Source organism: Sinohyriopsis cumingii, chromosome 15 (genome assembly GCF_028554795.1).
Source record: "Sinohyriopsis cumingii isolate HCF-2022 chromosome 15, ASM2855479v2, whole genome shotgun sequence".
Lineage (NCBI taxonomy): Eukaryota > Metazoa > Mollusca > Bivalvia > Unionida > Unionidae > Sinohyriopsis > Sinohyriopsis cumingii.
Window position 1 is genome coordinate 26,972,268 of NC_142975.1, and position 18,885 is coordinate 26,991,152.

Below are 18,885 nucleotides of genomic sequence, written 5' to 3' on the forward strand. Positions count from 1 at the left end.
TCAAACCTGGTAGAAATGTTTGTTTTGGACATGCTGTACTTAAGCTATATTCAGTTGCCAAAGTTTTTATGGGAGTCACGCTGAATATACTTTTAGTACAGCATGTCCAAAACAAACATTTGTATGAAGATTGGTCAAAACTGACAAAGTCATTCTGGACAAGAAGTTGAAAATAGAATTTCCATTTTGGTTGTTTTGCATGCAACATCGCTGTGAGCTGAGTCACTGCAAACTATTTTGGTAGAGCATGTCCCCATGAATATTGATACCAAACTCTATTGATATTTGCCTAGCGGTTATTCAAAAACTTTTAAAATAGCAACATAGACAAATGCCAGATAATGCCTGCTGGATGCAGGCCTTATGGTCAGGAGAGCTCAAGTAAAACTTTCACCATTGTTTATGCCAATCATACAATGAATCATGCTATGTTCACACAACTTAAGCTGGCAAGGAAATATAAAAACAATGACAGATGGCAGATGTGTTGCCTTTTGCTACATTTATATAGGCATTAAGAAGCGACTACTTCAGCAATGGGTGTCGTCTGTAAGAATTTAATTACAAATACTTTTAAATTCCAATTATTCAGTTTATTTGGATCCTCATGATACATTCCATTGGAAGGTCATTATTTACATGCCCCAAGAAATATTGTTTAGCAAAATCAATGCTAAATCATGTGGACATTTTTGGATGCTGTGATGTCACAATGAAAGCAGCATGCAGCATCGAAAACAAATTCATACCAACCTGCTATTTTTTATTATAAACCCAGGTGTTCTCTTTTCTTTACACATTCTGTGCCATTTTGCATATGTCCACAGAGATCAACAATTTTCTTTGAAAAGTCTTCTGATGACATTTAAGGTGGATAGCAGTCAACATTCAGGATTGAGTGGGCTTTGGTTAAACTATTTTTGAATGACATTCAATATGATACAGGCACTGCAGAGAGTGAGAAAAGAAAAGACAAAACATTTTCTTTTAAAATGGTGATTATATTTATTTCATTTGACTTTGTTTACATTACATAGAAAACAATTAAAGCATGTGCTGTGGTAAATACCTCCCCCCTTAACAAGATCCATGTAACTCTAATCTCAAACATGCATTAGAGATTGCAATATCCAGTGAAATGTAGCTCATACAGATTGATTCAAAGAATCTATCATTACCAAAATTAAATTTAATTTGAAGATTTTAAGAAAAGTGCATAAAATTATCATACAAACTGGGTGCATCCAAATGGTCCAATTGAACATCAAAGGAATCATGAAGACAAATTATTCAGATGATAACTGACAGATGAAGACGAACAATAAATAAAAGATTGTCATGTGCAATCTGTTGCTCATTTACTAGCAAAAATTAAAAGACTATCAGTTTTACAAAGTTTAAAATGATAAATACTTGGACTGAATAAGTGAATGATTCACAACAAGTTTCCGCTTCAATTAATCGGTCCAACTCCACCATGCACAAGACCATATCTTGTCTGCCAGGCATATGCATTGAATCAAATAATTCTGATGATATCAGGCAAATATTTGAAAAATATAACATTTGCCTTGGCATTTATTTGACCTATTTCTGATGGGAAATGGGTGGGTGCAGGTGTCAGTGGGGGGGGGTCGTTATCACATCACCGATAGATACTTGTTCACTGTTTTTTCAAATCTGTGGTTAGTGGTTAGTCCATACAAGTATAGATAGTCCACAAAAATTTAAACCCCACAGCTAAAACAGATTTCATCATACCCAATCAGCAAATCATTACTGTATAAAGAACCAGCTAAAAATATTCCTTTAAAAAACTATTAAACCAGCAGTTCACAAATATCTAAACTCACAATTTTGTTTAATCATTTTAATCTGAATTCAGGTGAAAGCAAAAATCTTGTTATAGATACCATATTAAAGCTGCAGTTCCTTGTCAATAACAAAATTCTGTTAAAAACTAATAATGAAAACATCACAAATACAGTTGCCTTCTATATCAAATATTTTTTCATAAAATCTTTATTAAAAAAAGGCCAATCTATATGGTCCAAAAAATTTCCTTTAGGTTTTGTCAGGAAATGATGACTTTATATCTAAATAGGATGCCAAGCAACCATTTTTAAAAAGTAATTTTTACTGGGCATTGTCTAAAACCGTGACACATGTAAAATTATATCTGTGTTTCCTTATTAATGATTATCCCATGCAAGCCAACAACTAATGGCATTTAAGGGACTTAAAAATTATTTACCAAACAATGCATGATACCACCTTTAAATTATTTGCTACAATCTACACAGAGTTCATAGATACAAAAGAGTGAGCACATTTTAGTTTAAAACCAACAGAAGTCCAAATTTAGCCAACCTTAAAAGTAAGGAATATTATGATAAAATTAATTATAACTGATTGAAAGCAGTAGTCTTCATCAATGCTAAATTGAAATATTTGAATTTTAAAAAGAATCCAAACTGCTTGTTATGTATATCAAAACGATAAGATGCACCAGAAAGTGTTTACTTTTACAACAATCGAAGGATATTTTTACTGAAATGTACTCAAATTTCAAAAGTAAGCCCTCACAACAGTAACCTGATAAAAAATAACAAATTATTTTAATACAAGCTGCAGCTTTCTTTAAAGCTATTTAGGGTATTGATAATCTATATATCTTAGATGCTGTAAAAGCAGTCCTGGACTTTCATTTATGTTTCCTCTTGCATTGATAATCTATACTGCCCAATATGCTAATACAAGCACATTTAAAAATCATGAAGAATATTGTGGAATGAACTGATATTTATATTTGAAATAAAATTACTTTTAAGAATATTATTCACAATTCACTTTAACTTAGCTGATAAGGTGTCTGACTCTATTTAAATAATGATGGGTTCATTACCTGCCAAGACCACCCCATGTTATCTGCCTCTTTGACACTTAATTCCCCATTACATGATATAGCCTAACAAAGTGCTGAAGATGTTATTAAAAACCAACCTATCAACATTCATTTTAAAAGCAAATAAAGAATGAAAAAATGAAGGGAAGTAATAAATAATCATAGAATACCAGTATGTATAATTGATTGTTTTACAAAACTAAGAAATGTATTTATCAACTGACAATTTCATCATTTCCTTAAATATTCTGAAGATACAATGTGAAGATCTGTGAAGCAATTGAGACATGACAAGTCCATCTTTCTCACAACAAAATTTTTCCCTTCTGAGATTCATGGATGACCCTGGGGTTCAGACTTCTTTCATCTCATTATAAAATGTATACATACAGCATTACTGGTATTATCATCTCCCTCTTTATTGATAAACTTCAAATGTAATGATCACACTTTATTGATCTGTCAGATGCACAAGGATTCGGCTCGCTCTTTTTGACCAGATTTTTCTTTTTGTCTAGTTGCAATACAGTCATCCAATAACAGTCTTATCAAGCTTTGTCCTTCGCTCACTTCTGGAATTAACAGACCAACACATAGCAGCTTTATCCTCATATTGCACTAGGATTTTGTTGAGTTCTGTGGACGCTTTATTACAGCCTGGAAAAATAATACAACCGCATTCAAGAAAACTTTGAATTTATTGTATATTTACCGTAAGTAAAAAGTCATGCCCTGTATCTGCATATCCAAACATATTTCTGTATGCTTTAGAATTTTTGATATACACCAAATCTGGTTTTCTATACACTATGTCCTCTAATTTTGTTATACAACATGTCTTCTAATTTGTTATATGCCATGTTCTCTACTTATTATACATGATGTTCTCTAAATTCTGGCACAGATAATGTTTTTCTTATTAAAACTGAGCACAATTTTGATACCCAAGAAAATGGTGATTATTTGTTAATTTTAATTATACACTTGAATAAATAATATTAAAAAGTGTAAATGCAAGAGTATTAGGGATGGCACATTAATTTTCCCACTCCATATTTAATAGTCCTCTAATGATACTGTGCTGAAATCATAGTTCTTGTTTCTGTCAGTGATCTTGACTATTAACCTTTTGACTGTCCAGGTCAGTAGCCATTCTCCTTACTCCAAGTTAAGGTCATCCACAAAGTTCTGCTGAGATACATGATACTGAACTAACGTTATTGTTCTCTTTTAAGGTTTTAGGAGTTAAAAGCTGCATGCCAAACAACCTTGATAACAAAAAGTTGGGATGACTGGCAATCTGAGGTCATAACTGTGTAAATGATGTTATGGAATGCTAAAAAATTAACTCACACAAGGTCTATTGAACACAAAGGTGCATCCTAAATTAGTTAAAATCCAAAATTACACTCTAGAACCCAAAGTTTGGCAAATTGAAAATCTAGGTTATAAATAATATGATGTTCTGGAATGCTGCAAATGACCTCATACAAAGTCTAATCAAAATAAATTCAAATGCAAAATTTGGATGAAATTCAACATTCCTTGCAAAAGAAAGTTGGGAGGATGGGCAAAGAGTTATTATAACTCCTGTAAAATAATATAACAGAATACTCAAAACTGAACTTGTAAAACCCACATACCAATTAAATTTAAAATCCAACAAACTTTGATTAAAAATCATAAACTCTTGCAGCTTTAATTTCATAAAGCCGAAAAGTGTGATGGAGAATATAAATATTTAGTCGTGACCTTGACCTTGAAGATATGAAACCTGTAGTAGCATGTAACACACATGTTAGTGTTAGAGTATACAAAGTTTCAGCCATTAATCTCAAAAGGCACTAAAGTTATACAGCAGATGGGAAAGTGTGATGGGAAACTTAAAATGCTGAGCTGTAACTACTCTGATATTGGTAGGATGGTAGCAAGATGTCTCCCAGTGATGAAAACAATACTAAATTTCATCCCTTCAATATCAAACAGCCTTAAAGTTATAGAGCAGAAAGATAAGTGTTATGAAAATGTAAAATATTTAACCATGACCATGACTTTAAAGGTTGGATCCCACATAACAAGTTTAACCCCTTAATCACAAACAGATTTGAAGTTAAGGAGCAGAAAGAAAGTGATGGACAAACATGTGGATAAATGAACAGAAATATAAATATATTTCATGCTTTTCTTTGAAAAAATATGGGACAACAACAAATGCTTATGTAGCAGAGATTTGTTTTTGAAATTTTTCTTTTTTATGTGTCAAACAAACACTACCATGTAAAGGGCCTTCTCTTTCTTACATGTCATCCAAACAGCCCATTTAGAAACTATACTCACTTCAGAAGGAAACCACCTCCGAATGGAATACAAGTCTTGGACTAAGTCCCCTGTCTTATTGATGATAGCTACTATTTCATTTACTTTACTTACTCATTTTACCCTTTGAAATGCATTCATAACAACCTTCCAAAAGTAGTAAGCGGTCTTCTGTATAACATGTATAGTTATTTGAGCCAAAAGTAAAAGTTGAGAGCTGATCTTAATCCATGAATAAAATAATGTAAATATAAGCCCTACTAAAATCCAGCACTCCCATAGACAAAAATTCGTTTTCTCTGTCTACTTACAAAGAAAAAGGGTAATAACTCTTGCTTATTACATCCCCGAGCAACCTACCTACTGTTAGTGCTAGTTTTAAGCTTAGAGGGACATTGTGTAAAAGGATGCCTGCTTTGCGAGGAGGATAGAAGGTTATTAAAGTAATCTAATTAGGTAAGTTTTCTAGGAGAAACATAATTTACTGAAAAATGTGCTTTCTTTTTCAAATATGTTTCCTGATTGCATTAATGTTAAAATAGGTATTAGGTAGCAGGAATGTTGAGTATCCTACCAATAAATCAGTTAACATCTGAGGGAAGAAGACTGGATTACCCATATGAAGGTTAACCCACTCTCATAGCTTGTGAGCAGCACAAATGGAGGCAACAAGGCTAAGTCAGGGTACCCATCCAGAGGTTTTGCTATGTCAAATAGGTCTGGTAGCCACATGTGCACCTGAGACTGGGTCTACCAGATCCAGAGTTGTTGCTGTGAAGCCATATCTAATAAAACTCGAGAAGGTTTAATGATTAAGATATGATGGTCCAGGTAAGGCTCAAAGAAGAAATCTTCATGAGCAGCTTTGTTCTAGTGGTAAGTCAGAGTTGCCATACATATGACCCACATCAACCACAATGAGAGGGCTTTCGGGGTTATGTCTTCTTTCCCAGGTTTAACTGAGAGAAAGAGATGTCTTTGAGCTCCATCAACTGGCTCAGATAAAGTCTGAGCACACATACTGGGTCCTGTCTGAAAGCCTCATGGCTTGTGTCAATACAGGAGAGAGGTTGTATGATGATTTTTTTGCCAAGCCAGTTGATAAAACTTAAGGTAGGCTGGGTCAAAGAGGCATGCAACTCCCTGACTCTGCAAGCTAAAGTGAACACTATCAGGAAACAAGTTTGGTATGAAGCAGCTTCAGCGAGGTCTGGGTTGAAACTTGTTCAAACTGGTATGAATTCAGCCAAGTCAGAACCCAGGAAAGATTCCACTTAAGAAAACAATGTGACAAGAAGTCTGAGAGGTCTTTGTTTTGACCAAGATGCTCTCTGCCAAGATGATGGAATGTCTCTGATATCACAGAACAGTAGCCCTTAACAGTAATTGCAGCCAACTTTTTCTCCTCTAACATCCAAAGAAAAAAATCAGCAACCTGTGGGACAGTGGCACTCAAAGAGACTATGTTTTTTACTTGCACCAGTCCCTGAAAACACACCACTTCCCCTTCATAAGCCATTAAAGTAGAGTGCCTTCTAGCTCCTGAAATTCTTTCCATGATTGATGGGTTATTTGTTTTTGCTGCAAGGCCCTCTAGACAAGAAATAAGTGTGAAGGAGAAGATGGAACACATGGGTCTGTCTGAGAAGATTTGGCCCGGCCTGGATCCTCCTGAGTAGATCTAGTGCTACTTTGAGAAGATTGTTGTTCCAGGATTTGTCCCAGTAAAAATGGACAAGCAACCATTTTTCACTTCTGGCCCCTTAAATTCTTTCTAATATTTGGAAATATGATTGTTGGGGGGATAGACAAAGATCCATGGATCCTCCCAACTGAAAGAAAGATTTTATGGACTAAGCCTTGGGATCCGGTAATGGGGAAAACGAAGGTGGTTAGTTTGTGATTCCACGTGGTTGTAAAAAGACTGATCACTGGAGTCCCCCATAGCTAACAAATCTGATGATAAACTGACAGATAGAGGAACCATTCTGCATGGAGGATATGTTCCCTCCTTGACAGAGAAATTAGCCAAGGCACTGAGTCTGCCAGGAATGTGTCTGATCAGGATGTCGATGTTTTGTTGTATGCATATATGGCAGAATATCCAGACCAGAATGCAGAGATTGATGTTGAACCCATGTCCTCTAGACTCCAATGGTCACTGAGTGCCAAAGTCTGGGAACAGATGAGCCCCCACAAACAAAAAAAATATGTACCACTTGTAGAATAATCCCCACTGCATCCAAAAGTAACTCACTCCTCAATGAATGGAATGAAAAGTAGCACAAACTTTCACTGACTTCAGTAGGCAATGTGAACAATGGGGAGGACATGGGCAAGAGTTACTACCCTCTGTTTATATAATGTAGCTATTAAAGACAAATTTCATCTTTGGGAGGGCTGGAATTGGGAAACAGGGCAATTTTCATAATGTTAATGTGATAAGGAAATGTATTCAAAGAATAAAATAAAAGTGCAATTAAAAAAATGAAGAAAAATGATGGCTTTCAAAGCAAGAGATATCAGAGAATATACTATTCCAATCCAAAGTGGTATCTGCTGCATGCTCATGCGAACATTTTTTTTTAAACAACTGACGTGGCTTTTTGCATAGAGAGAATTTGGACATCAGGTAGATTTCTGTAGTTAGAAATACTCGATTTATTGGCAAATTGAAACACAACTTGCACATGGTCTAAAAATAGCAAGAGAGTCTGTACTGAGTTATTGATTATGATTGTTTGAAGGATAGAGCCAATTGGAGACAATCTGCATCAGAAATGTGCATATTAAATAGAAACTGTTTCTTTCAAAGGCATCTTTTCAGTTGAATTCTGTACAGCTTCTTAACATGCCATTTACAGCTATCCTGACAATGGATCTATCATGTCCTTTGAATGTATCCTGTATGTACTCATCCTTAATGCATTGTTGTATTTGTTGATCAATTATATGGCTTTTAATAGCACTGTTGTCTAAAGACATGACTGTAAAAACTGTAAACAAAATATATGTAACTGTAGAAAACCTCATGGACAATTTGATCTGTTATCCAAATAAGCTTCTTCTCTAAATAGTCATTATTATTATTATTATTTATTATTATTATTATTATTATTATAACTGACGAAATGATTTACATAGAAAAAATCATGGATTCTGCAATGTTTAGACTTCTGTTCAGCAACCTTGAAAAAAGGTGTCTGTTAGGCATGCTTTCGAATAATTACAGGATCAGAACAGCAAATTCACTGCATTATTTCAAGTCATGTAACTCATGTGATAAAATGAATCTCAGATTTGGTTTTGATTAGCTATAAAATGTATGACACTTGTTAAATAGTAAAATATGACCCTTGTAGTAAGCAGCTCCAGTAATATTGTATTAATTAAGTTCTTTCCTAAATTTCATTATCTAAATGCTGCATTATGTAAAACCCATTTACCAAATGCCATTTGGATAAATTTAAATCCTTCTATAATACATGCTTACCATCCACTGTAAAGGCACTTCTCCACTCTGAAGGACACAGTCTACATGGGAGAAAATCTTTATATCCTGAACTAATTCTGTCCCATCGGCCTCTGCCTTCCAGGTCAAGGTCAGCTTTGGTACTTTCTTCTCGCATGTATATGATGAGTGCTTCAGAGGCAGTTTCTACAAATTTAGACAAGTGTTGACTAAAAATGACTGAACAGTACACTATGCCTCACCTGTAACTGACACTATAATTAAAAGTGTTTGTACTGTTGAATGTTATGGGCAAGAATGATACAACAGGGACAGCTTGCTGAGGCAAGATCAAATATCCAACAGTACAATCACTACAATTCATTTATTATACTTATTAAATAATAAATTGTATTCAACCTGCTGTAAACAAAATTAAAAGTGAACACAAATATAATTCAACAGAAATCTCCTGCTCATTATTTTTAGGAATTTATCTCACATACATAGTATGATGTGACATGATTTTACATACAGTGGCCCCCTTCTTATACGGTGATCACTTCTGTACCGGGAAAGTGGTCGTATAAGAGGGGTGGCCTTTCCAGGTGGTGGCCTTTCCAGAGGGGAACTATATTTGTGAGATTTATGTGCACGTATATGTATGTGTATATAGTAAGAAATCTACCTATGACTTAGTGGGTTTGAGTCTCAGGTTCGGCCAATGTGGGTATGTGAGAAAGCCTGCCAGTAGCTTCTCGTGGGTCGGTGTTTTTTTCCGGTGGTTTTCCCAGGTTCTTCCTCCGCCATTAATACTGGCCGCTATTTAAAGCCTATTGTGTGCTGAAAATGGCGTTAAACCCTACAACAACAACAACAACAACATATGACTTAAAGCAGTTAATATCTTCATTTAAAAGTAGCATTAATATTTAAAATGTTCTTCTTGTCTTAAAACCAGAGTTATTTCACGGTAACATAAATTAATAGTTCTTATTCTTAGGCGTGAAATGTGATTTTAATATTGTTGGCATGCACATTGCAAAACCATTCAAAAACGTTATTTAAGTCTTGGTACATACATTGTTTTATATTTAAAATAATTCTCTTTCCATTTACTCCATTTTCACACCGCTACAGAATAATCTCCTTATCTGTTATGATGTTGCTTATTTGAGTCTTCCTGTCATAAAATTTAGCGGCAAGTGAACTCTCCCCAATGTCGTCAGATCAAATAACTTTTACTTTTCCTTTTGGAATATTATTTCTCCATTTAGGTGGTGACATTTTAAAGTTTTGTAACAATTTATTTGTATGTTGCATATTGTACAGAACTGCAATTTAGTTATGCAGATGAAACTTTTGTACAGTAAACAAAATTTCTAGTTTATCAAGGACGTGATACGTGTACTGACATGTGAGTTTGCAGTCTTTGTCTGGTACCCTGTTTTGTTCAAGGTTAATTTATCTGTGTGTGTTAATCCACAAAATCTATATTTAGCCTATGTCACGCAATTGTATAAATCCTTTTATTTATTAAATACATGTACTCAGGTTTCATTTTTTGTGTACAACAATACCCAAGGGTGATTTATGCATATTCTAGAAATATTTCGAAATAGTGAGTTTGATTCATCCTATGCTGCATGTGCGAAGTGCTTTCGATGGGAAGAACCAAATACTTCCAGCGCTGAGACAATGTACTGTGGCATTGTCTGTGTATAAATACCTCACCATAGGTAAAAAATTGACATTAAGGAACGTCTTCTCAGGGAGTGCTCTACTTTAAGGACTTGCACATCTTTAGCTGTAGAGCTGTCCAGAGTGATTGGAGTCACAGCTGCATAGCTGACTAGAGTGACCAGAGTTATTGGAGTGATTGGAGTCGACGTGGTACCAGCTGCAGAGCTAACCAGAGATGTTGACCACAGCAGCCATAGAGCTGAGTTAACAGTGTTGCTGGTCGAGTAGCAGGTGATCAGGTATTTCAAGCTGAGATTAGTGGGCACTGATTGCTTGATTGACCAACCTGGAATACTGACTGCTTGACTGACCAGTGTGACTGGTAGCCAAGTGTGCTGGTGACGGAGTGTGTAGCTCCATACATGTAATCTTTTAGCAGTGGACTAATCTTTGGGGTTTGTAATACCCAGTGTGTTTTGGGGAGTGTAAAAATATTTTGTACATCTGTCCCTTTGTTTTCATCATTTTCACTATTTGAGTGAATACATTTTTACTATATTAGTAAAATACCAGTTTTACTATTTACTACAGGTAAAACACATCATTCTTTCATTGTGAAATCACTGTGAATCATTCACCCCTTGTCCTTGTACTGTGTAAGGTCATTTATTTGTATTCTCATTATTTAGTTTGTGTGGATTGTGTTAACTGATCCAATATTTGGACATTTTATGCACATATTAATCGTAATTCTTTTCTCATTCAAATCATTTGTCATTAAACATTGTATTTGTATCACCATCAAAAGTGTTCTGTTGTAAATCTGAAGTCCCACCCAGTTATCTTTTTACAGCCTATGCTGACCATGTTATGACCATAATAAAACTTTTAAAAAAAAATTAAGAACGCTGTGTGAAGCCCAAAGCTCTATTGAAGCATTGCTGACCCCATTTCCTCTAAATGATGGGTTTAATAATACTAACCTTAGTGGTACATGTACTTTAGCCAACACTTCTTTGGGAAAAGAAAAACTGACATCCCAAAACAAACAGATATCATGGGAAAGATAATCGATTACTTACCTTACCATATGAATTAAATATTGGTTATTGACACATACTAATAATAATAATAATAATGACTTTGTATAGCACCTAATCTTTAGAAGCTCTAAGTGCTTTACAACATTAGACAACACCTATAATATAAGAAACATAATAATATTATTACAAAAACAACATGAAATTAGAAAAACATTAAAAAATAAAAAACATGCTGAGAATATTTCAGATAGGAAACATTATTAGGTCTTTAAGTTCGTTCTTGCTGTCGAAATAAGTGAGTTTTGAGAGCCCTCTTCAATGTGATCACTGTGTCTTTGTGTCTAAGTTCAGTGGGCAATTCATTCCACATTGCTGGGCCCTGGTATGCAAAAGAATGCTGTCCATATGACCTTGTTTTCATAGTGGGAATAATAAGTATACGATTGTCAGAAGAGGAGCGTAAGTAATAATAAAATGTGGCTGCTTGTGAGGGGTAAATTTTACATTTTTGCACTAATATGTTGTCTGCTGTCGCATTAGAGGGGTGGCCTTTCTTGAGGGGTACTTTTAACACAGTCTCATCATTGCCAAGGAATTCGGGGGGGGGGGGAGCATTTATGAGGGGTACCACTGTATTGTGACATCATGTTACATAGCAACAAACTTTTTGCATACCATATGTGCTTAAGAACAACAAATAAGTGCAAGACAACATCCAGTAAGTGGAAAATTTATTTGATCAACCCAGGCAATACATTTGCATTGGAAATCATGCAACAGGTACATAATCATGTATTTTAATTGTGATACCCTCCTTGTTGGTCTGTTGACTCATCTGCCTGTCCATTACCACATTTCTGAAATCCTGATAGTCCTCCTTTTCATAAGGTAACCATGTAGAAGGAGGGCACTACATGCATTCCTAGCTCCCTCCCTCTAAGTTCAAATTTATATAATGTCAATAAAAATTAAACATTTTAGAAATTTTAATTTCCACTGTCAGTGGACACTGATAGGGTATGCACTTTGGTAACCCATTAGTAAGTATGAATAATTCAGGTATGAATGTCCTATACATGACTGAGAAAATACCAATTCATCTATGTGATTTGTTCTATATTTTACACTTTTCCAATGTTTGTTGGTTTGTTTAATCTATGCCAGCTATTGCATGACATACAGGTAATACATTTTCTTGCTTTGTTTGTTTCATCTGCACCATTGTTGTTCCTACAGCTATCCAAAATTCCCCCACCAGAGTGTGAAAACTTACTTTATGAAGACCTTGGACAACAATGTTACTGATGAATATGCTACCAGTGCCATTGACATTAAGGTCAGAAATAAGATATCTCACAAACGTTCATGTGGGTAAGAAAAAAGCTATCTTACATCGAGGTAAACTCGTTTGCTGACACCCAGATTGAGGACAAACACATCAAAAGCTTTGTCAAGTACTCCCATCACCATTCCTTTTTCTTCCAATGGACCCGCCATCTGTTAATAAACACATAGGTTTAGTAGAAAAGGAGGAGTGGCAGTAGTAATGCTTTCCCTCATTAAAAATGATCACATATTTTCTAGTTTTATTTGTCTTTTGTAACTTTTTTAAAATTTACTTGTCAGTGTTTTCCATTTTGAAAAACATCAGAAAGATTCAGGTACAAAAACATGAGAAACATTCTACTTTCAAAGCAAAGATTCCAATACCAAAGAGCCAGTACTGTGCTTACATGCTATAAAACCACATACATACATATCATGCAAAGACTAAGATCTCAAACAAAAGACTGGGTATCTGGTACAGTAAAAACCTGTCTTGAGTGCAGACCACCACTTCTGCCAACAAAAATGGTCACATAAGAGAGGTGGTCTCTCATGTAGACCAGGTTTCTGGGTTTAAATTTAATTTAAGAAGAAAATTTACATATGTATATATACTGTACATTTAATTTATTCCTTATTCATCTTTCTGCCAAACTATTATATGCATTCATCTAGAAAGTTATGTAAATCAAACAATATATATTGATCATAACATTTACAGCTTTTTAAGTTTACAAGTTGGCTATTAGTGAATAAACTACAAAGTTAATTAATGATTAAGGTAACAAATTATCCTATCCATAAATTTTAAAGTAAGATTTGATAAAACTTGCTCAATAAATTTATTTCAGAGCCAAAAGCTAAACTCTAAGTCACTTATAACATGAATAATGCATGAATCAGCTCAATTACCCCAAAAATGTAACATGCACACTAAGGTGAAAGATCAAAATATTTATGACAATAATACTTTCCGCATTGTATACAGGTTTCATGAATACGATCAATGATTAAAAAAAAACCAAAGAAAATGAACCTTTATAATAATTACAAAACTAACTGTTCCAGAAAATACACATAACTTATTAAGACAAAAAAGGTATAGACCTAATTCACCCTTATTATTATGTATTGTACTTCTACAAAGAAATGATATATATACTGCAGTACCTGGCAGGCTACCATAAAAGGGTCAACAGTACCTGACAGGCTAGTGTAAAATGGGCTATAGTACCTGACAGGCTACTGTAAAATGGGCTACAGTACCTGACAGGCTACTGTAAAATGGGCTACAGTGAAAACTATAAAAGTTAGAAGACCTCTTATATAACACTGGCATTGTAGGTATCTTCACATCACATAAACAAGGAAAATAAACTGCTGACTAATGAATGTCCATGATTAGATCCTTACAAGACAGAACTGCTATAAACAAACAAAATGAACTGCTGACTAATGTGTGTCCATGATTACATCATAACAAGATAGAATTGCTATAAATAAACAAAATGAACTGCTGACTAATGCATGCATGTCCATGATTACATCCTTACAAGACAGAATTGCTATACAAACAAAATGAATTGCTGACTAATGTGTGTCCATGATTACATCCTAACAAGATAGAATTGCTATAAACAAACAAAATGAACTGCTGACTAATGCATGCATGTCCACGATTACATCCTTACAAGATAGAATAGCTTTATAAGCAAAATAAACTGCTGACTAATGTGTGTCCATGATTACATCCTAACAAGATAGAATTGCTATAAACAAACAAAATGAACTGCTGACTAATGTGTGTCCATGATTACATCCTTACAAGATAGAATAGCTTTACAAGCAAAATAAACTGCTGACTAATGTGTGTCCATGATTAAATCTTTACAAGATAGAATTGCTTTACAAGCAAAATGAACTGCTGAAAAATGTGTGTCCGTGATTACATCCTTACAAGATAGAATTGCTTTACAAGCAAAATGAACTGCTGAAAAATGTGTGTCCGTGATTACATCCTTACAAGATAGAATAGCTATAAACAAACAAGCAAATGAACAATGTTGATTATATCCTTAAAAGATAGAATTGCTATGCAAACGAAATGAACTGCTGACTAATGTGTGTCCATGATTACATCCTTACAAGATAGAATTGCTATGCAAACAAAATGAACTGCTGACTAATGTGTGTCCATGATTACATCCTTACAAGATAGAATTGCTATGCAAACAAAATGAACTGCTGACTAATGTGTGTCCATGATTACATCCTTACAAGATAGAATTGCTATGCAAACAAAATGAACTGCTGACTAATGTGTGTCCATGATTACATCCTTACAAGATAGAATTGCTATAAACAAACAAGCAAATGAACAATGTTGATTATATCCTTAAAAGATAGAATTGCTAATCAAAATATAAATTTTGATCACTACCTTATTACAGTGGCAGTTTGTAACACATGTACTTAAGTCTGGTTAACAATCTATAATTAAAAAAAACCTCTACTAATACATATAAGGAAACCAGTAACCAGAAAACTTATTCATATATTTTTTCTGTGCAGCTTAGCTCAGGACAATCTCAACAACTCAAAAATCAAGGCAATAATAGAGAAGATATCTATGTATTCTGAGCAGAAATAAGGACACATTTCAACTAATTAATAAATGATGTGGTTAAATGAATAAGATACACAATTTAAAATTTTCTAATCTGTCTTACCTTTACAAAAACTGCAAAGTAAAGCTCTGAGCTGAGATCTTGAACACGTTTGGATGCCTGCTTCCTGTCATTGCAGTGATCTGCCTGCTTCTGGATGAACTCAGCTGTCTTGTTTGGCTCATGACAGTAATCTACGAGAAAGTAATCTATACAACAGTGGTCTGATTGCTTCAGGATGGTATCAGGTGACATTATTGTTTAATTGGCTCATGATAATAATGTACAAGAAAGTAATATATTCAACAGTTCTCTGATTGCTTCCAAATGAAATCAGGTGTCTTGTTTGGTTTATGACAGTATCCCACAAGAAAGTAATCTACGCAACTGTGGTCAAAATACTTCTGGATAAAATCAGGTGTCTCATTTGGCTCATAACAGTAATCTACACAGCAAATAATTTGGTAAATTATGTTTCTCCAAGATTACTTACCAAATCACATTAATGCTAGGATATAAGCCTGCTACCTCCCAATTATAGTCCTACTAAAAGATGAAAATTCATCTTTTCTGTTAACATCATATAGACAAAGGACAATGAATCTAGCCCATTACCTCCACTTGCTGCCACCAGGTGTCACTAGTTTTTAACTGAGTGAAATACCAACAAAAATGCTCACATGGCAGGGTGGCTTGGAGGGTTTAGTAATGTGATAAGGTAAGTATTCTCCAAGTCTTTACAGAAAAATTCACTTTCTCATTCAAATACATTCCTCAACCACATTAATATTAAGAGATTAGGTAATAGGACGAGTGAATACTGAGCATCTAACCTCTACCTTGGTTATCTTTTAGGGGAATAAATACTTGGATTTTCTATGCGAATGATAACCTGCTTTCCTAAACCTGAAGGTAACACAGCCTATCATGTGATCTGTGACCCCTATATAACAGGTTAATATGATGAGTACTGAATTCTTCTTACTGACAAAATTTCACTGGATACTCCAGAAAAGCCAAGAAGCTGTGTTGGTTTTAACTCGGTCTGCTGGTCATCTATTATGTCTCAGATCAAAAGGTTACATTCAAAAGCTGTGTTGGCTTCAACTTGGGTCTGCTGGTCATCTATTATGTCTCAGATCAAAAGGTTACATTCAAAAGCTGTGTTGGCTTCAACTTGGGTCTGCTGGTCATCTATTATGTCTCAGATCAAAAGGTTACATTCAAAAGCTGTGTTGGCTTCAACTTGGGTCTGCTGGTCATCTATTATGTCTCAGATCAAAAGGTTACATTCAAAAGCTGTGTTGGCTTTAACTCGGTCTGCTGGTCATCTATTATGTCTCAGATCAAAAGGTTAAATTCAAAAGCTGTATTGGCTTTAACTCGGTCTGCTGGTCATCTATTATGTCTCAGATCAAAAGGTTACATTCAAAAGCTGTGTTGGCTTTAACTCGGTCTGTTGGTCATCTATTATGTCTCAGATCAAAAGGTTACATTCAAAAGCTGTGTTGCCTTTAACTTGGTCTGCTGGTCATCTATTATGTCTCAGATCAAAAGGTTACATTCAAAAGCTGTGTTGGCTTTAACTCAGTCTGTTGGTCATCTATTATGTCTCAGATCAAAAGGTTACATTCAAAAGCTGTGTTGGCTTTAACTCGGTCTGTTGGTCATCTATTATGTCTCAGATCAAAAGATTACATTCAAAAGCTGTGTTGCCTTTAACTCGGTCTGCTGGTCATCTATTATGTCTCAGATCAAAAGGTTACATTCAAAAGCTGTGTTGGCTTTAACTCGGTCTGTTGGTCATCTATTATGTCTCAGATCAAAAGATTACATTCAAAAGCTGTGTTGCCTGTAACTCGGTCTGCTGGTCATCTATTATGTCTCAGATCAAAAGGTTACATTCAAAAGCTGTGTTGGCTTTAACTCGGTCTGTTGGTCATCTATTATGTCTCAGATCAAAAGGTTACATTCAAAAGCTGTGTTGGCTTTAACTAGGTCTGCTGGTCATCTATTATGTCTCAGATCAAAAGGTTACATTCAAAAGCTGTGTTGGCTTTAACTCGGTCTGCTGGTCATCTATTATGTCTCATATCAAAAGGTTACATTCAAAAGCTGTGTTGGCTTTAACTCGGTCTGCTGGTCATCTATTATGTCTCAGATCAAAAGGTTACATTCAAAAGCTGTGTTGGCTTTAACTCGGTCTGCTGGTCATCTATTATGTCTCAGATCAAAAGGTTACATTCAAAAGCTGTGCTGAGTGAGATCACTATGATTTAGGGTATGCTGAGCATATAACCCATTTCTGCCACAATGATAGAGATTGAAAGGTTATATCCAGCTTCCTGGCTTTTACAGGAAGAAAGACTTGTCTGCCACATCTTGCCTCTGTGCTCTTCAAATATTGCTTTAGGGTATAGACAGGGTCTTGAATGGCTGTTGTTCTAAGTATGTATGTGTACTAAAAAGAGAGAGCATATGATGATTCTCTTATTGCCCATTTATGGCAACCTAGTTTTGGTCTCAAAACCAGATTGCATCAAATTCCAATTGGAACTAAAGATAGTTTGGGTCAACTGAAAGGTTTGAACTCAATCATTCCACATGATGAAGCTAAGGCTATAAGGAAACATGTTTTGTAAGATAGAAGCTTTAGTGAGGTTTGGGTTAAAGGATGAAATTTATCTGAAGTGAGCCATTTAAAATCCTGGAGAAGTTCCATTTTGGAATCAAGTTGAGGGATTTTGGTCAAGTCAAATAAAAGTTAGCTGGTAGGTCTGATAGACATATTTCCTGACTGATATTTCTTCTGCCAAGATGCCAGAATGTGTCATAAAGCTTGGAGTGGTAGTTTTTTTATGGGAAATTGGGACCAACTTTTTCTTCTTGTGGAGCCTGAGAAAAATGTTGGCCCATTGAGTGGTAAAAAGTAACTTGACTTGGCACAAGCTGTAAAAAAACACTCCACTTTCCTTGAAAAGTCTTCATATTGGAGGGCCTTTTTGCTTGCAATATTCTCTCCACAACTGAAGTCTAAATTCTTTCTCTCACATGACTGTCCTGACAAGAGCCAGGTATGAAACAGAATGTGGTCTGATGATGGAAAACTTACAACTGGTTGTTTGCTAGATCAGGTAAATTGTTGACACAGGGCTTCTCCCATCTTAGAGGGAGGCCTACAGCCCTTCCTGACTGATTTACAGCATGTCCATGGCCTGAGCCTCTAGGTCCAGAGCTGGGGTGACAAAGGTGAGCAACATGAGATTCTACCTTGCAATAAGATTGATCATTTAACGCCCCCACCACCACCAAAATGTGCAAATCTGATGACAAATTGATTGATGGAGGAATCTTTCCATATGAATGACTTGACCCATTCTGTATAGAATGTCAGAGAGGGAGCTGAGTCTGCTGGGAATATGCTTGACCTTTATGTTCATATGGAATTGGTCTTACCAATATAGAAACTGCCAAACCAGAATGTACAGGTTTGGT

General features: G+C 35.2%; 1 protein-coding gene across 2 annotated transcripts in view; it reads right to left on the reverse strand.

Moving 5' to 3' along the window:
* Positions 1-1,461: 1,461 nt before the first annotated feature.
* The window catches only part of LOC149781450 (DIS3-like exonuclease 2), a 166,553-nt gene continuing 149,129 nt past the window's right edge, over positions 1,462-18,885 (reverse strand). For both annotated transcript variants that reach the window (XM_089935532.1, XM_089935533.1), the window contains exons 23-26: positions 15,454-15,584; positions 12,791-12,895; positions 8,715-8,879; positions 1,462-3,562 (exon numbers count right to left, since the gene is read on the reverse strand). In XM_089935532.1, coding sequence (XP_089791658.1) covers positions 3,524-3,562; positions 8,715-8,879; positions 12,791-12,895; positions 15,454-15,584 — 440 coding nt within the window. In that variant the 3' untranslated portion in view covers positions 1,462-3,523. The remainder of the gene's footprint in view (positions 3,563-8,714; positions 8,880-12,790; positions 12,896-15,453; positions 15,585-18,885) is intronic.